This window comes from Atta colombica, unplaced genomic scaffold (genome assembly GCF_001594045.1).
Source record: "Atta colombica isolate Treedump-2 unplaced genomic scaffold, Acol1.0 scaffold190, whole genome shotgun sequence".
In the NCBI taxonomy this organism is placed as follows: domain Eukaryota; kingdom Metazoa; phylum Arthropoda; class Insecta; order Hymenoptera; family Formicidae; genus Atta; species Atta colombica.
The window spans coordinates 40,830-62,039 of NW_017259283.1; the positions used below are offsets into that span (position 1 = coordinate 40,830).

Genomic DNA, 21,210 nt, shown 5'->3' on the forward strand with positions numbered 1-21,210 from the left:
ATATTATATATTTTACATAGATATGTAAATATTCGGACAATATTTTAAATGAATGTTCAGAAAAGCAAGATATATGTATAATGTGCAATGAATGACATATTTCAGAGTATATTCGAAAAATATAACTTTTAAATTTATCTTACAGAATTTTGGAGATTATCACCTTTGGTTATTCATTGAAAGTAAGTCTAGAACTACGTACATATTTCATGGTAATAAACAATTAAGAAATATTTCTAAAGTAACAAACATATTATATATATATTAGATGTACAACTTTGCTTCCGCCGTTTTTTTCCGAAATTCGAGGTTTTATTGTAAAAAACTGGTTATACATTTATGATTCAAAGTATTGTCCATCGCTGGCCACTACTTTCTCCCATCTTTCGGGTAGCGTACGAATCCCGCGTCGAAAAAACTGGTCATCTTTTGAGGCTATCCACGAATCGATTCAATTTTTTACTTCTTCATAAGACCGGAAGTGCTGGTCAGTCAGGCCGTGTGCCATTGATCGAAACAAGTGATAGTCAGAGGGAGCAACATCTGGAGAATACGGCGGGTGGGACTTCCCATTTCAACGTTTCCAAGTATGTTTTGATCACTTTCGCAACATGGGGTCGAGCATTGTCATGCTGCAAAATCACTTTATCGTGTCTCTCGTTGTATTGTGGCTGTTTGTCTTTCAATGCTCGGCTCAAACGCATCAATTCGATACCGAACGCCTGTGATTATTTCAGTCGGTTTTAACAGTTCATAATACACTACGCCGAGCTGGTCCCACCAAATACAGAGCATGACCTTGGACGTCAAAATCACCGTTCTTGAAGCGTTGAAACCAATCACGACACGTTCTTTCACTAATAGCGGCTTCACCATAAGTATTTGAGAGCATTCGATGAGCCTCAGCCGCGGATTTCTTCATATTGAAGCAAAAAATTAAAACCTCCCGCAAATAACGTGAATTTGGCTCGTAAACTGACATTTTCAATCGAGAATAATATGATGCAGACACAAATCGACTAATGTTTCTATGGGGTTATGTTGACAGATGCCCAAGTTTATTGTATGACGTCTATGATCTATTTATTTCGACCACCACTTACCGCTAAAGCCATTTGTAGCAAAACGGCGGAAGCAAAGTTGTACACCTAATATATAAGTACACATATATACATACACACAATGTATCTTTATATGCTGTGGTGCATACAAGATATATTATTTTCATTATTTATATCTCGATATTTTTTTAAAATATTGAGTTATTATGAGCTTATTTAGCAAATGATTCTAAGTAATGAATACAGAATGCTCCGAAATCAAAATACCATAGCCAACAGTTTTCAAAAAATTAATTCAAAAAGTTATATGTATATTTTTATTTCAAGCATTTATTTTTGAGATATGTTTAAATATAGCCAATTACAGATTATATATATTTAGACGACCATCTGCCCATGAATCACATGTGCGGTAATATTAAATGTACACTTTAGCATTTAAACATAGTCCGTTAAGCGTAATCCATAAGCGTGATCCATATTTTGATCCATATTTAATCCTTATTATTTCACAAACTATTGCTTAAAAAATAAAAATTTGCAAGTAACTTTTTTACTTAATTTTTAGAAAACTTATTGATTCGCGAATTTTGGGACATTGTATATACATATACAGAACCTTGAAAAAGTCTAGAAACGTTAAGTCGATCTTGAAAACGATCGACTACACAAAATATGTAAGAAGTTGTAGGTACTATATAAAATGTACATATCTAATAGTTTGACTTTGGATGGAGTCAATAGATCATATGTGAAGGTTAGAGAGTTTGAATTTTTTAAACCTTCATTTTTTATTGTATATTTTTATAGCTTATTTCAAAAGTTTCCTCCACACTTACATATTCTCTAAATTGACAATATAACTAAAAAACTTTATTAAAAAAAAATAACGTTGAAAATTGGAAAATATATTTATGTGTTTGTTTAACGAGTCGTTCTAAGTAGAATCGTAAGATGCATTCGTAATATTTTTAAATGTTTATAACTTAATGCAACATCTTTATAGATAGTTTCTTGCTAGTAGTAAAATTTACAAGAAATCATAAATATTTATGATCATACATACGCATAAAATTACAATATCAGTTATAAGTTTTGATAAGTTTTACGAGAACAAGTTACAATTCTTTAGAATTGATCCATAAATTTAAATGATTTTTAATAACTTTGTATCATCGATATTGTCTCAACAAATAGAAAGAGATTATTAAAATAAATACGAAAGACACATTTTGTTATTTTATTTTTTAAAAAGTACGAATGATTTTAATTATTTTATATATTTTACGTATAAATTTTTCAGTCATTAAATTATTTTAAAGTTGTATTGAGTAGAATATTACACATTTTTATTTATGATCATAATGATATGATATCGTCAAAAATGGTCATTTATCGCAGTTTCTCAATTTTTTAATCTTATATGTCATTATTGCCCATATTCATAGTAAGCATGTTTTACGAAGCATCTGAAGATAAATTTAAAGAAGCCTGACTATGAATACGGGCATACGACTATTTAAATTAGATTTTTATTAAAAGTAATTAAAGAAAATATAATTTTCTGAATATAAATAATTTTTAAATAGTGTAATTTATGTAATTCATAAATTGTGGAACAGGTTTTTTTTTCAATCACTCATCACTTTTAACCGAAAAAACAGAATCTTATTACATCTATGCATACAAAATTAGGTAGAATAAAATGCATATGTAAAGGCAATATACAGCAATATAAATCTAAAAATATATTAATAGAATATAAAAATTTAAAGATTAAGAATTTTTATGACAATAATAGAAATCTGATATTTACAATTTAATTTCTTGAAGCAATGCTCATTCATTATTACATGATATAATGTTGATAAAATAAATATCAAGTAAATTATAACTAAGGATAAATTTGAGGACTAAAAATTCTGAATCATTACAGTAACAAAAATGCAACTGTAATGTATGTTCATAAAATTATAAAAAAATAATCGAATGCATAAAAAAAATAAAAGAACTTTTTAACAATGATAAATATTTATATAATCATCGGATAATATACAGGATGGCCCGTAAGTTTTGATCAATCGCTTTTAGATAGAGTGGATTAAACTGAGTTGAAAAGTTCTCTATCATTTTGCAATTTTCGCAATAGTTAACGAGATATTAATTACTAAAAAATGTCGAATATTAGTCTTCAATAATTTTTTACTCAAATACTATTAACTTTATAGAAAAACAGCAAGAAACAAAAATTGTTTATTTCATTCTTATAAAGTTCTGAAAATTTTTTCAAAATTTTTTAATACCGTATTTTCTCGTGGTGATAAAAATAAGAAAATTTTATCAACTAAAAAGTTGATAAAAAATTCTGAAAAAATTCTTAGAGTTCTATGAGTAGAAAATAAAGGATTTCTGTCTCTTGCAAATTTTCTGTACAGTTGATAATAGTATTTGAATAAAAAAATTATTGAAGACCAATATTTAGCGATTTTTAGTAATTAATATCTCGTTAATTATTACGAAAATTGCAAAATGGTAGAAAATTTTTCGACTCAGTTTAGTCCGCTCTATTTATGCAAAAGCGATTGGCCAAAACGGGACATTTTGTATATCGTGATGATGTAGTACTTCAATTATAGAAGCAATTTTTCATTTACGACTCTTAAAGATAAGAATTCTGTATTTTCAGTTCTATATTTATTCACATTATTTATTTCGTTTTAATTTTATAAGTGTGATATTTTATTTTGTTTGACATCAGGTGAGTGATAAAATTTTGCTTTTTTTTATTTTCGATTATTGCTCAGGAAGGCCACGTTTGAATCAAAACATTTAATTTGTTCAAATAAATTGTTACAGCTAATAAATAATTAATATAAAATTTGTATTACTACAAATTAATACAATCAATACAATTTTGTATTAATACAAATTTAGCATTATACAACTGATTATGCATCAAACAATATAATTATGCATCTTTGCAAGAGGTTGTTGTTATTTCCCTTTTTTATCTCTCTTTGTCAATTGCGTAATTCAGAATCTGATAATTAATACTGTGTACACGCATACATACATATATTATACATCAAACGTACAACATGGCTGTGTTCGGTTTTGACGTTGAAGAAGTGCTGAAAGCGTAAATCGAATGCAGCCCGTACGTATCTGCGCACGCGCACGTATACCGTACATTATTACTATGTATTACATATACACATAAAATATATTTATTTATTATACATGTACACGACATTGTGCACGTTATTTTCATACAACACGAATTTTTCAAATCTTATACGTCTCTTCCTTGAATTTCAATTCTTCTACATCCTCAGATTCTTCGTTTTCTGCATTCTTTTGAATCGGTGTAAGAAACACTAGCTATTGATCCGTCGCAGTTGTTGGAAGAGCGCTCGTATCCCCGTTGCCGCTTTCGACTATGAGCATCACGGTTTCGGCCGCACCTCTCACACATTCTATCTGGTGGCTACCCCAGTCTTTACGCTGACAAAACGTGGAACAATACGGCGTGCGTCTGCATAAAGAGCATTCTGCAAACGCTTCTCTATTACAGTTGGCACACTGAAATTTATTACACATATATTTTTTTATTTTATATTTATAGTATTACATATACTTTTATACTTAGTATTATATATTTTATTTTTTATTGTACTCTTATTGCGTTTATATATAGTTGCGTTCCATTATTAATTGCAAATTCTGAAAATCTATAATACGTGTAACATGAATTATAGATTTTCAATATTCCCAATGAATAATGAAACAGTCTTAATTATTTATTCTGCAAAATAGATAAAATAGATTCTTTGTAATAAATGTACAAAAATTTATAGAATAGATTTAGTCCACTTGATACACATGGTTCGACGAAACATTTTTTGATTAGTCAATTAATAAAATTTTTTCTTCCGATTCAAAAGTTTCAAAGGATTTATAGCGTTAAGTGGACCGCACCTATAGACCCATGATCGAGTGAGTGTCCTGTTTAAAATGATATTAGTTGGAAATAATTGAACAAATTTTAATAATAGATGTATACATATACATATTCACATAAATGCATTTCATTACTTCGAGGGGTAAATCCATATATTAAACATAAGTTCAACAAAAAAAATTCATATGAATATATGTCCTATATACTTCAATTTTCAAGTTATATTATACACTCATTTCCCAAAAAAGCGGTACACTAAAAATTTTGGAAAATATCAAATTTCAAATGATCATAACATGGTAAATAATGAAGATAAAAATATATTTAAGAACGTCAAATGAAGTTGAAATGTTTTCAAGAATATTTGAATGAGAATTATACTGAGTCATTATTTTCAAAATAGCGAATGACAAAGTGAGAAAATGCAAAATTGATTAAACGTCCAAGTTTGGAATAGTGCAAGACGTTAAGGGAACAACATGCACGTAAAAGTATAGAATTTTATTATTTAAATCGTTTTTTTACCAAGCTCGATAATTTTTCGCTGAGTTTGTTTTGAATGTAATATTGGGTGTGGGAAAAAGTTCGTGGCGTTTTTCCCACACCCATTAGATGGCATTAAATGCTCAGTCAGCAACTACTAATCGCATCACTAGACGTGCGTTTAAAAAGTAACATTTTAACCTTTGTTTTGAGCCGAAAAAGATTGAAATCGGTGGATCAAAAGTTATTTTATTTTGAAAATGGAAATAAATAAGGAAAAAATTCGCTACATTTTGCAGTATCATTATGATAGAGGCAAGAATGCACAGGCTTGTGAAAAAATTTGCGTTATTTACGGTGAAGACACTCTATCAAAATCAGCAGCACGAAAATGGTTCGCTCGCTTTCGTGCTGGAAAGCACGATGTGAAAGATGAACCTCGCTCCGGTCGACCAATCACTGAAAAGTCCGATGAAATCATGGTAAAAGTCGAGCATGATAAGCATGTGAGCACTGTGGAGATTGCCAGGGAACTAGGCATCGATCACAAAACAGTTTTAAATCATTTACATAAAGCTGGATACAAAAAGAAGCTCGATGTTTGGGTTCCTCACGAGTTGAGTGTTAGGAACATGATGGACCGAATTAACATTTCTGAAGAAAATGATAACTGGTGAAAAATGGATCACTTACGACAATCCAACTAGAAAAAGATCGTGGATAAAGAAAGGAGAGAAGGCACAAGCAATCGCAAAACCTGGAAGAAGGTGATGTTGTGTGTGTAGTGGGAATCGTTCACTATGAACTGTTATCATCCAATCAAACAATTAATTCCGAACTCTACTGTGAACAACTGCAGAGATTACAACAAGCAATTGAGAAGAAGCGGCCAGAATTAATCAATAGGAGAGGTGTTGTCTTCCATCACGACAACGCTCGATCACACATATCTTTAATGACTCGGAAAAAATTGCGAGAGCTTAGCTGGGAAGTTTTAATGCATGCACCGTATAGTCCTGACATAGCACCCTCAGACTATTATTTAGATCTCTGCAGAACTCTCTTAATGGCTAAAGCTAACTTCAAAAGAGGCCTGTGAAAATCACTTGAAGCAGTTTTTCGATCAGAAACCACAGAAGTTCTATCGCGATGGAATTATGGCCCAAAAATGGCAAAATATTATAGAAAATAATGGAGCATATTTGGTTTAAATAAATTGATTTCAATACTCTAAGAAAAACACTTTAATTTTACTAAAAAATCGCCACGAACTTTTTCCCATACCCAATATACTTCTGTCATTTGCTCAAATTATGATTGCCATTCTTTCCAATATGAATTATATGAAGTATGGTTTGGCTGGTCATTGGGCTTTCCAATTGCAATATTTCTAGACACTTTGTTGCACACAGCGACACAATTGCATCGGACGACAATTGTCCGTTATCGTAAACACAATATTACACATCTGTATTCAGCCGAGAACTATTAAATCGACTGTATAAACTTGTATTTTCTAGTGATAATTACATGTTATCATTAATGAGATATTATTAAAGACTGACATCCTTGTGGGAGTTCGCGTCCTTGTTAATTTTGAAGTGATTAAGAAAAAATTGATAATATTATACTAATTTTGATTTATTAGTTTTGTAGACATGTTTATCGGTGTATATATATGCATTTAAAATTCAATAATATTCTATTTTTCTTTAAAATTGTGATTTCAGTGTGTCATAAAAGTTTAATTATCAACAGAGATGATAATTGCAGAGAAAAAATTATAATTTTTCGGCAATAGATAGGATATTATAGCTTTACAAGTATGCATATTTATTTATAGAGCATTTATATAATAAAAAATCATAAATTTAATAATGTATTAGCTAAATATTTATATTAATAATTGCAAATTTTTATCAGTGTAGTCAATAATAGTATAATTTCTTCAATTACCTCCGGATCCTCTTTATATCGCCAAAAATTTACTAAAAGTGACCGTCTTTAATAGTATCCCGTCGGTGATGTTACTAACCGCAACGGCTATAAATGAGATTGGAGAACGTTGAATGACCGGTACTTTTACTTTTTTTTTATTTAATATAGACTTATAAACGGAAAAAGCTACATTTAATCTAATTCTATTCGAAATGGAAATCACAAATCTGTTTCAATATACACAATCTGTTCCAATTGAATCGTGCACAATGTTATACAGTGGGTGCTATTCAGCAAGGACAAGTCAGATACTGTGTAAACACAGTGAATCATTTCATTCTTGTTTAACGTAGCAAACAACAGGGATGATTCATTGTTACACTGACTGTATCCTTGCTGGAAAACACCATTGCGTGCATACGTGCGCGCGTATGAGCGTGTATGTAAGTCAAAAAGCATATACAAGGTATATACAAAGTATATACAAGGTCCCATATATCCCGGATCGACTTAATATCTCGGAAAGTATGCACTTTTGAGAAAAATATTTCAGATAAATATTGCATTATATGGTATTAGGTGTACAACTTTGCTTCCGCCGTTTTCATATAGATGATTTTAGCGGTAAGTGATGATCGAAATAAATAGATCATAGATGTCATACAATAAACTTGGGCATCTGTCAACATAACCCCATAGAAACATTAGTCTATTTGTGTCTGCATCAAAAGTTATTCTCGATTGAAAATGTCAGTTTACGAGCTAAATTCTCGTCATTTGCGGGAGGTTTTAATTTTTTGCTTCAATATGAAGAAATCTGCGGCTGAGCCTCATCGAATGCTCTCAAATATTTATGGTGAGGCCGCTATTAGAGAAAGAACGTGTCGTGAGTGGTTTCAACGCTTCAAGAACGGTGATTTTGACGTCCAAGATCATGCTCTTTATTTGGTGGGCCCAGCTCGGCGTAGTGTATTATGAACTGTTAAAACCGACTGAAACAATCACAGGCGATCGGTATCGAACGCAATTGATGCGTTTGAGCCGAGCATTGAAAGACAAACGGCCGCAATACAACGAGAGAAACGATAAAATGATTTTGCAGCATGACAATGCTCGACCCCATGTTGCGAAAGTGATCAAGACATACTTGGAAACGTTGAAGTGGGAAGTCCTACCCCATCCGCCGTTCTCCAGACGTTGCTCCCTCTGACTATCACTTGTTTCGATCAATGGCACACGGCCTGGCTGACCAGCACTTCCGGTCTTATGAAGAAGTAAAAAATTGGATCAATTCGTGGATAGCCTCAAAAGATGACCAATTTTTTCGACGGGATTCGTACACTACCCGAAAGAGATTGGAGAAAGTAGTGGCCAGCGATGGACAATACTTTGAATCATAAATGTATAACCAGTTTTTTACAATAAAGCCTCGAATTTCGGAAAAAAACGGCGGAAGCAAAGTTGTACACCTAATAATATATTTATATAATAATATAATAATATAATAGTGATGTTAGCAGTTTTGACTTTGAGTGGCATCGCCAAGATCAGATCAAGGTCACATCAATTTTTTTTATGGAATACCTTACTTTTGATTCCAGAAGCTAACAGTTTGTGTCAAGAGCTTTTCAAAACATTACAATAATAAGTTATTTTTCAAAAGTACTTTTCGAGTTATGAGGTTTGAAAATCACAGTATTGCCAACATTAGCATTAGGCAAGATGTCCGATGGCTAAAATCTTTTGAATATTGTTTAGAATCGTATTCTGGATAATATTTATCAAGATCAAGGCCATTGGAGATTATACCTTTTATTTTCATTTTTACATAAAAATGAATTTTTAGCACAAAAATGAAAATAAGAGACATATAGATATATTTAGGCTGCATTCCGTTATTAAACGGCGGAAGCAAAGTTGTACACCTAATAATAATAAAAATAGAATACAAATAAAAAATATTTTTTTCTGTAAATGATTTTACTGTTTACCTTCTTGTTATGTGAATCGGATGCTGGTTGTAATCCAACAGTTTCGATGACATCTGTCCTTCCTCCAAGTTGCGCAACCAATGCCTGCTCCCTTCTCTGCTGCCTATTTAACTCCTTCGCTTCTTCCAAAATACGTCTAAATTCATAAGCCAACTTTATCATTTTGTTTGACATTTCATCCAATTTTTTAAAAACTTCATCGCTTTGACAATTTTCTGCTTGATGCGCATTCTGCACCGTATCCTGTTCTTGAGGTTGCTGTACAACTAATCCATCCGTAGAAACGAACTGCGGCCAAACCTCTTTGTCAGGTACAACAACCTCGTCGCCACTCTCATCGTTATTACTACCATCTCGTGAATTCTCGATTTTGTGCTTACGTGAGGGAGCCTCTCCATCTGATGAATCCTTAGGTCTTTTTCGACGTTTGTACGGAGTAAAAAGGCGAACTGGCCCTGTCTGAATTATATTAATTTAAACGGAAATTTTTATTTTATCATTAGAGATAAAAATGATTCAATTTCACAATAACTTATTCTTAATTATATAGTAAATTGCTCGGTAATTTTTTGAGGCTGATAAAATGGTAATTTAAAAAAATTAGAAAAACAAAGTAATTTGATATAAGAGTATTTACTCATTAAAAATGCTTTAACTTAATTTTTTATTTTGATATAATAATAGTTAAACAACCGACAATCGCAACGTTTAAGGCAGAGATGCCAAATCAGGAACAATTTACGACGAGAGTGGCGCATTTGCACATACTACTCACATCGGCCTGTTTCTAATTTTTTACTGCTTCATCAATAAGATTATATTATTATTTTTAATTAGCCAATTAGTGATGTGGGCAATTGATATACACCCGTTTACAACATCGTAATCAAAACTATCAGTCGCCGCCTTAGCGCGACAAGTAGCCACATACTTAAAAGAGATGCTAGAGCGACGACCAAACTTAATTCGATGTCGATAAAATGGATTTTTAATTCCAAATAAGATATACCAGAAAATGTTATGTACATTAAGCAAAATCATTAAGTAAAAGTTACGTACATTTCTTGCTCTGTTATATCCTACATGTCATATGAATGTGATGCACTCAAATCGTACTTCTCAAGCCATTTCTTTTATAAAAGCTTCAAAATCATAATTTGAAAATCTCATGATATTCTTATAAATTATTCAAATATGGAAAAGTACTTTTTGTTTAGATATAGCCTTGCATTTATTTATATACATATATGTGAAGGAAATGAATCTACATGGCAACAGAAAACTAATTTACAATTTTTTGGAGATTTTTATATCGGTTTGTACTTTTCCAAAAGTATTTACATTTTTTCTTTTATTCTGGAGGATTTTTTGTTCTGTATAAAGAAAACGAAATGATTTGAGAAATACGAAACACATTTCGTTGGTAACTCCAGCATCCTCTTAAGCATAAGTCGTCTATGTGTCATATAGACACATTTTGTTACGATTAAATTATACAATATGTTTAGATTTGATTAATAGCTCTGTTATTCTATCAGCGATTCTTATTAGAAATATTAAAAGAATGTTGTTTTATTTTATACATAAGTAGGGAAATACAGTCTATTTGTATATAAAATTATAAAGACAATAAATATAGCCACAATTACTAATACATTAGCATTTTACCGTAATTTTACCATAAGTAATTGTAAAATTGAATTTGAAGGTATTTTTACATCTCTATTTATCATATCTCTATCAATTTTATATCGAATATACATGGTGTCTCAAAAATAGGATAAGAGCCGTATTGAAGGTGTAGAATGAGTCAGGGGAACAAAAAATTATACCATTTTGAGATATTCGCTGTAATTTTCGAATTAAAAAAGAAAACGTCTAAGTCAATGTGCACTGAAACTGCGCCGCTAGAATTCATAGCACAGTCCATCGCGCCCCCTCAACAACGGCGCTTCTTTTTTTCGAAAATTACAGCAAATATCTCAAAATGGTATTTTTTGTTCTTCTTGATCCATTCTACATTCCCAATGCCGCTCCTACCCTATTTTTGAGACACTCTGTATATATATCAATGTCAAATATTGGAAAAGATCCGTTAATATATTCCGATAGCACATATCAGCTGGAATCTCTTTTCCGCTGTCCACACACAACTAGAAATTTTTATATCAAATTAGTAAATTATCAAATTTTTATATCAAATTGGCGATGTGGATCGAATCCCTCTCCATATATTGATACATATGGAATATTAGATCACAAATAATTTGCTTACCGCACTTTCGTCATCACAACACGCCGCACAAGTGCAAGAAGTGGCGTGAGGCTTTAAAATTTGTTCATCAATAAGAGTTTGTAAACTTCTTCCGCCAAATCGAATACTTCGTTTCCAATCTTTGCTGGATGCTCTACCGCAGAGGGCCTCAAACTCGCTAGGTGTGTACCAATCCGAGCCGAGTTTAATACATCGTCCCCTACCACCAGATCCGAATCTATTTTTGTGCAACTCCGCATTTGTGTTTTTACATCTGATAGGAAGCACTGCTAAATTTGCCGAATCTGACCAGTTATATATCGGTTGAGAACTGGGTGTGGATACATGTATTTGCTCCGATTCTGTTTCATCTGTGCTGTTCTGAATCACTATATGAGTTGCTTTCAGCTCACCATTCCAACGTAGAGGATCTGAATCTTTGTCATGACGTGATTCACAAATAAACCCGTTATCGACACATAGCATCTGTTTGAACTGTCCCGAACCTGGCAGCTAGAAATAAAAAAATATGTCTAAGTACAATTTTAAACGTGTGATGTTAATCAAAGAAACCAGCATATATACTTATCTAAGGTTTTGCTATAAATCCCATTATTAAATGCATATTATGCCATTAATAAAGAAACTTTACTTCAAAATAAATTTAAGAAATTAGACATGTTTGTCTAAAAAATTAGACATGGTTTGCTCAAATTTGATCTGAATTGTAAGTTTTTAAATTGTATCTTTAATTACTGTTATCATTTAAATTATAATATGTAAGATTACATAGAGAGGGATTGCGTTAGAACACTTTTGTACAGAAATTATTTTTGTCTTCAATCTTAAACCTTCAACTACACGAGTGAGTCATTTGGATGAGAGAAAATTTTAGTCGGCTATTTTTATTTTTGTACGATTAATATTGCAGAGTTGAAGTGAGGGAATAAAACAATTTGGATCCTTTTTCTATCGATCGCCGTGATGTAATTGTTTCATTGTTATCTTGATGATAATTGGATGCAATAAAAGGTTGACTTGAATAACTTGGATCCGTCAAATGTAAATTTGTTAGATTTTTGCCGAAAGTGAAAATTCATTTTTAGTAAGTGCCTCTTAATTAGTGTTGTATTCAAATATATGTGTCCTCTTATAATTAAAAACATATATTCAAAAAAGCATTTTTACAAGAGACTTGGTGAAACAATCGCTTTATTTTCTCGGAATTATAAAATCTGAGTAAATAATGTCGAAATCATTATATATTTAATATAAAATTTTTCATTGCATTTTTTCTTTTTTAAAGAACATAACCGACATATCTCCGATATATTTTTCCGAGCATAAATATCTAAAAATGTCCCCACTTCAGTCGCGCAAATAATTATACTTTTGAAATGAATCAATATAACGTATTTTTTAAGTTCACCTTCTTTCAAGTTTCCTCTTTCCAAAACTATTTATTTTTATCTGTGCCTTTTTTATTTGATATGATATGATATGATTTATATGATATGATATGATTAAAAAAAAATTGATTATTACACTCTTTTTACAAATTGCCCTTTAATATTTTTTGGCATAACTTTTTTAATTATTATCAGAACCTTTTTATATTTTGGTACTTATATTTTGGTTCAATGATATACATTTTGGCATTTTATTAAACAAGAAAAAAAAATTTTCCATTGAGATAATTATAGAGATCCAAACACCGTAAATAACGGACTCGGAACGGAGATATGTAAATTAAGACACTGAAATGAGACATGTAGTTGAGGATTAAGTATCCATCAAAGGAACATAAAGTGACATTTATGTTTCTATTTATTTATCTGTTTATCTATTTATTTATTTGTTTCCGTAAAGTTCCAGTATATTTCTCGATATTACTCTTTGTTAGAAACATGAGTTATCTGTTTTATATAAGAGAAGTAAGATTAAAAGAAATAACCACGGATAACATTCTTAGAAATTGTATTGCTTAAGTGGAGATGCTATCATGTTTTATTGATTGTTTTGTTTTTTTTAATTTACCTCAACATGGAAAAGAAGTCATTTTAAATTATAGATAACTGTAAATGTAGATAAAGTTTTGAATATGTATCGATAACTGTTGTATAAAAAAATTATTTTTTTCGAACATTAGAATGAGACTAGTGACTTTTCTTTAATTTTTTGAATGCTGAATACGAATGCGTTTTCTAAATTGTGCCATCAATTTTGAGAAATTCGTAATTAAAAAGAGCTACTTTTACATATATCGACTTACTAATCATATTATAACTACGATATATTATAACTACGATAACTATGTACCATGTCAAAGAAGTTTTAATGCAATAAAAATTAAATTAAATAAAGATTATGCGTTTCGCAAATTTCCTCCAGATCCATTTTTGGAATGCCAACGTTTCATAAACTTTGTAGTCCACTTCACCAGGACGAGGAATCTGATACTGAGCTGTTCCTCCGGACCGTTTTTTTTTTATATTACGCTACTTGTTGGGATGATGCGGGAAAAAGAAAAGAATTGTAAGTAGGGGAAATTGGGTGGTCTTCAATAACCAGGAAAATGGTTTTCCATATTTTATTTATGTTCTAGCCATTATCTTTATTTAGATTGTTAGGGTATTTTTGTATCTCTATGGTGTTTTTGTTTCTCCATACTTCCTTGAAAAGTATATATAATATATAATGTCGTTTTATCAAACACTATTCGATGTCCTGTTTCGATGTTGTGTTCTGATAATGCTAACTGCATGGCGTGTTTTAGCCTGACATTATATTGATGTTTTTTATCCGTAGGTTGACCATTTCTCCTAGTTTCTCCAATGTATACTTGCCCGCAAAAATAAAGTATTTTGTATATTCCTGCGGAGCTGAGAAATCCTTGATCTTTAGGGTTTCTTAAGATTTGTTCCTATCTTTTTGGATATTAGGTGTACAACTTTGCTTCCGCCGTTTTTTTCCGAAATTCGAGGCTTTATTGTAAAAAACTAGTTATACATTCATGATTATAAGTATTATATGATTGAAAGTATTGTCCATCGCTGGCCACTACTTTCTCCCATCTTTCGGGTAGCGTACGAATCCCGCGTCGAAAAAACTGGTCATCTTTTGAGGCTATCTACGAATCGATCCAATTTTTTACTTCTTCATAAGACCGGAAGTGCTGGTCAGCCAGGCCGTTGATCGAAACAAGTGATAGTCAGAGGGAGCAACGTCTGGAGAATACGGCGGGTGGGGTAGGACTTCCCATTTCAACGTTTCCAAGTATGTCTTGATCACTTTCGCAACATGGGGTCGAGCATTGTCATGCTGCAAAATCACTTTATCGTGTCTCTCGTTGTATTGCGGCCGTTTGTCTTTCAATGCTCAAACGCATCAATTGCGTTCGATCGCCTGTGATTGTTTCAATCGGTTTTAGTTCATAATACACTACGCCGAGCTGGTCCCACCAAACACAGAGCATAACCTTGGACGTCAAAATCACCGTTCTTGAAGCGTTGAAACCACTCACGACACGTTCTTTCACTAATAGCGGCCTCACCATAAATACTTGAGAGCATTCGATGAGCCTCAGCCGCAGATTTCTTCATATTGAAGCAAAAAATTAAAACCTCCCGCAAATGACGAGAATTTGGCTCGTAAACTGACATTTTCAATCGAGAATAACTTTATGATGCAGACACAAATCGACTAATGTTTCTATGGGGTTATGTTGACAGATGCCCAAGTTTATTGTATGACATCTATTTATTTCGACCACCACTTACCGCTAAAGCCATCTATAGGAAAACGGCGGAAGCAAAGTTGTACACCTAATAGTTTGAAGATAATTCGGATATTGTGTTTGTTTAATATCCTGCCAATCCGTTGTTCCTTTGATACATATGAGAGAATAGACATATGAGAGAATGAATAAGATCCTTTCGTCTAATTGTATCAAAGACCGTTGTTTTGTTTGCATGTTTATTGATTATTTTGGTTATGTCTTTTTTGTCATGTCCGTTTTTTTAAAGGCTAGTTTTAGGTAGTTGAGTTCTATCTGTCAGAGATGGTAAAAGCTCTATGTACCAGGTGTATAAGCTTAAATCCGCTGTTTGCTCATAGGTAGCATTAGTGAGCGTACAAAGCCCTGGGCACACAACACACTTTTTTTTATGTGTTTGACATCTGTCAACATTAACCAATGTACATCATCAGCAATTTCATACAACATACATTTTTTCTTTCGTAATCATGTCTAGTTTTTTGCTAAGGAAAAAGCATATGCGGGAAACTTTGCTTTTCTGTTTCAATTTGAAGAAATCGGCTGCCGAATCGCATCGAATGCTTGTGGAGGCCTATAGCAACAATGCTTTATCGGAAACAATGTGCAGAGATTGGTTTTGCCGGTTCAATGACAACAATGACCTGAGTGACAAGAAGCGTGAAAATCGGTCTAGGAAGGGACTGTCAATTGCAGGCTCTTTTGGACGAGGACGATACCCAATCGCAAAAAATGCTTGCCGAGCAATTGGGTATTTTTCAAGCAGCCATTTCCATGCGGCTACATGCCATGGGGAAGGTTCAAAAGATCGGAAAATGGGTCCCGCATGAACTGAACAATAGGCAGATGGAGCGACGTCAAAACACATGCTAAATTCTGCTTGCCAGACAAAAAAGAAAGTTGTTACATCGGATTGTGACAGGCGATGAAAAGTGGATCTATTTTTAGAATCCTAAACGCAAGAAATCTTGGGTTGATCCCGCCCAAACATCAACATCTTCCTCAAGACCAAATCGCTTCGGACGGAAGATGCTGTGCGTTTAGTAGGATCAGGAGGGTGTCATCTATTATGAGCTGTTAAAAACCTGATGAAACTATTAATGCTCACCGCTATCACCAACAACTGATCAAATTGCATCGTGCTCTGCGTGAAAAAAGGCCGCATTATCGGAAAAGACATAACAAGCTGATTTTCCTCCACGACAACGCACCATCGCACACGTCAACAATGGTCCAAAACTACTTGGAGAAACTCAATTGGGAAGTGCTACCCCATCTCGCTTACTCACCAGACCTGGCACCTTCTAACTATCACCTGTTTTCGTCACGCGCTCGCTGAGCGGCACTTCGATTCTTACGAAGACGTCCGAAAATGGCTTGATGAGTGGTTTGTCTTGAAAGATGGGAAAAATGTATAGTTAGCGAGGACAAGTACTTTGAATAAATTTGTTTTTACTTCCTAAGAAAAAAAATGTGTTTTTGTGACTAAAAAACAGCGGATTTAAGCTTATATACCCTAGTTTATTGCAGACTGTTTTTGTGTTGGGTGATGCGACTCGGAATGTAGATATCTATCTGTGTGTGTTGGTTTTCTATACAGTTGACAATCTAAGATATAGTTAGCTTTCCTAGAGACATCTAGAGAAGTTTCTGTTTTCCTCTATGTTTATAGTGAAGTTGAATGTTGATTGTTGAGGAAAATAAGGAATTTACAGAGTTCGACTCTGCCGTGTCTCCATATCACAATGTGTCATCTACATAACAGAATCAAACTTCTGGTTTTTTGGATGTTTTTCTAAGAGTCTCTTTCTCAAAATACTCCAGAAGATGTTGATGAATACAGGAGAAATAGGGAGCCCATTGTCGTTCCTGAAGTTTGTTTATAAAATTGGTTGTTATAGAAGTAAGTGGTTGTTAAGCAGTGCTCTATTAGGGATGAAGTCAGAGGGGACTTCGTGTGAGACCTTTATTATGTTTAATGTGTGTTATTAGGACTTATATGAAAAGGGATTCAAAATTTACAAGCAGGTCTGTGAAATGTAGTCGGATTTTATGGATCTTTTGTATGAAGTCCGTTGAGTTGATTATGTGTGATTCGGATTTTCTAGTGAGAGGTTATAGTTTGTGCTAGGAAGAGGAATAAGTTGCATGTCGGGGAGTGTACGGCGCTGACAATCGGTCTGAGGGGGATGTTTAGTTTGTGTAATTTTGATAGTCAGTCTTGATGGGAGAGAATTTGTAGGTTTTAATATTGATTAGTTTTATTGGGAATGTTGCTTTTCTTCATTAAAATTTTGATGTTCTATGCTATTATATTGGTTGGTCTTTATCAAGCTTTTTGTATGCTTTGTCCGAGTTTCTTCATCTTTTTCTTATAGTTTGATGTATTCATGACTACTATTGCCTTTGTTGGCTGGACGATGATGTTTGTGTCCCTGTTCAGGTTTTGGAGAGCCAATCGCTCTTGTCTAATGATGTTTAGTGGAAGGGGTTTGGCTTTGGATATTGTTTACCTATCTGCGGATATTATCTGTTTATTCTGATGAAATATTCGATAGATGGTCGACTCTATTTGGTTGATAATCTCTTCCTTTGGAATCTTTCTAGGTGCCACTAGTTAGGACCTTTGGCAAGCGCAGATATAGTATCTTGAGAGGTCTTTGTTTGATAGGTTCTTGATGTTAAGTAGAGAGGATGGATTTTTGTGAGGGGCAAGGTTTATGTATTTTTGTTTCTGTCTTCCAGAGAATTGTGTGAGGGTCTTCATGGCTTGTTCATGTAATACGATCTAGGATTTATCAGATGCCGCGTGGCGGATAAGAACAGGTGGAGTTTAAAGATAAAAGAATATCAACGTGATGTCTCAGGCTAAAACACGCAGAACATCAAATACTATTTGACAAAACAACAACACAATAGTCAACATTACATCCATTTCCAAAAAAGTATAGAGAAGTTATAGAGATACAAAAACACCCTAACAATCTAAATAGAAATAATGGCTACAACATAAATAAAATATAGAAAATCATTCTCCCGGTTATTGAAGACCGACCAATTTTCCTCACCTCCCCCCCCGCACAATTATTACAATTCTCTTCTTTTCCCCCCCCAATAAGTAGCGTAATATAAAAGGAACGATCCGGAGGAATAGCTCAATACTAGGCTGCTCACTCTGATGAAGTGGACTGCAAGGTTCACGAAACGTTGTTATTTCAAGAATGGATTTGAGCACGGAGGAAACTCGCGGAATGCATAACTTTTATATAGAAAGCACCCGTGGAAACTTCAAGAATATAATTAAATTAAATATGTAGTTAAGGTTTTCTCAGGATTTATTTAATTAAATATAATAATATAATAAGATATTCATGATTAAATATGGGGAATTTTATGAAAACTTGTAAATTAAATATTGATGATGTATCAAATATTACTTTTCAATTACATTTATTTTAAATAGTTTTTAAATTGTAGAATACAAATCCGATGTCAAAGAAACAAATTAAAAATTATTTAATATAATGGATATTAAAACTTAAAAAAATGTCGATTGTTATAAAAATTTATAATCTTTCATGATTTTAAATTTGTCAAATTTGCTATCGAATTCGTATACAATCTAAAAAAAAAAAACTTAAGTTTAAATAAACATAATTGAAAACTTTAGAAATTCGTCAATAATCTAATTCATAGACCCCCGTAATAGACCCCATATTTAATCATCTTATTTAACATCTTATTTAACATAGAATCATTTTTACCAATTTTGATTTTAATTGCAATTTAGTGAAACTTCAGTTAAGATTAACTCAATTTAATATTGATTGATTTTTACGAACACTCCATCTAAAACATTCAGTTAACTTCCCAGTAAACGAGAATAAATTAAAATGAATAGAAATGAATTAATTTCAACATTACCGAATTCGCGCTTCTGATTTTTTGAATCCATTTGAATCTATAAATTCATCTGATTTCGACATGATGAATAACTTTTTTCGTATTTTAATTCATTTCAATCAAAAAATAATACGTGAATACATATATGAATACATCTAAATTCAACATGATGAATAGCATATTTCATATTTCTACCCATTTGATGTTGTAAACAAGTTAGCCATGAATACTTATGTCGTAAACAAGTTAGCCATGAAGATCCAGCAAATGGAATTGAAATGGATTGAAATGGATTAAAATGTATTTAGATTTTCAGAAATACGGATTCATAAATGTTAAGATGAATCCTTTTCAATTCTGAATGCATTTTTATTTATTTATAGGAATTGCATGAAACAAATGTCTTTTCCTTTGCAATCTTGAATGTATTTAAAGGAATGGCATGAAATATATTTCTTTCTATTTTTTTCAATCTAAAAATAATATTAGTATTTTGTGTGCATCGTGAATATTGCTCAATTCAAAATTGTAAATGGAAAATGCAGTTTTTCAATCCAATTGAACCTAAAAATAATATCAGCCATTTCTGTGCATCATGAATACTGCTCAATTCAAAATTCTGAATAGGAAATGTAGTTTTTTTCAATTCAATTGAATTAAAAAGTTTTTCTTTTAAAATGAGTCATTCAATTCAAAATTATGATTAGAAAATCTACTGTTCCATTAAAAAAATGCATCATGAATGCTATTTTATTCAGAATTAAAAAAGTTTTCGTTTTAATTCAACTGAGAATGAGTAAAAAAAAAGTTGTACCATAAAAATATATCATGAATTCTACTTCATTTAATAGTTAAAAGAAAACTATAAAAAGAACTACATAAACATGTACAATAAATGTTATATAACATATATAAATTATTTATTTTTACTTAATTTCTAATTAATAAATTAATCGCTTTTATAAATATTTCATATTAATAAAAATTTCATATTAATTTCCTTCATTATACAGCTAGCATAATTTTTTTGTATAAAAATTTTGAGATAATAACTATAGAATATTTCATGCAATTACTATTTTAATTTATTTAAATTTTTTTACACGCATAAAAATTTTATCTTTTTATTTTATTTTTTAATTTTTTAAAAAATTTTTTATATGAAATCCAATCCATTTTTGGATTTAAAATACGAATTTGGATGGATTGAAAATTTTCAATTCATTTTCATTTGCTGGGTACATCCTAGTTCAAGATTATGAATAAAACGTCTTGTTTGAATTTGCTTCAATTAAAAAAATTTCAACAGTTAATTTGTAAGCTATGAATACATCACAGTTCAAAATTATGAAAATATGCACTTTTGTTGGTGTGAAGGCTGAGCTTCCTCACCGATTTCGATGAAATTAGGCTCATTCGACATTTTACACGAAATGAACGAATCCAGCAGAAAAAAATCGTCCTGCCCCGCGAACCGAGATATTAAGCATTAATGATTATAGAAGTTAAGAAATCTGTCAGAGACGAAACGAGATTTATAATTGTACCAGTATAACCAGTATAACCAGGGACATTTTCATGGTGTGCTCAGTTTGCAAGCGTCTCTCTCTAAAAAAATCTCTCTCTGTCTATGAATGTCACGTAAAAGTTTAATGTCATAAAGTTTCTTTCCTTATTTGACACATATCATAATGCATCTTAGGTTCTCTTTCTATAGAGAGTGTTGAACATACATAAAGTGTGTTAAACAAGAAAAGTTCAGTACCAATTTCACGAAGCGAAACAGATCGGTATTCATAGTCGATTTTTACATTTAAGACTGCTTAAGTCAATTTTAAGATGTA

General features: G+C 32.0%; 1 protein-coding gene across 1 annotated transcript in view; it reads right to left on the reverse strand.

The window, feature by feature from the left end:
* Window positions 1-3,966: 3,966 nt before the first annotated feature.
* The window catches only part of LOC108686821 (deformed epidermal autoregulatory factor 1), a 39,012-nt gene continuing 21,768 nt past the window's right edge, over window positions 3,967-21,210 (reverse strand). The window contains exons 2-4 of the mRNA XM_018192303.1: window positions 11,710-12,201; window positions 9,435-9,893; window positions 3,967-4,643 (exon numbers count right to left, since the gene is read on the reverse strand). Coding sequence (XP_018047792.1) covers window positions 4,443-4,643; window positions 9,435-9,893; window positions 11,710-12,201 — 1,152 coding nt within the window. The 3' untranslated portion in view covers window positions 3,967-4,442. The remainder of the gene's footprint in view (window positions 4,644-9,434; window positions 9,894-11,709; window positions 12,202-21,210) is intronic.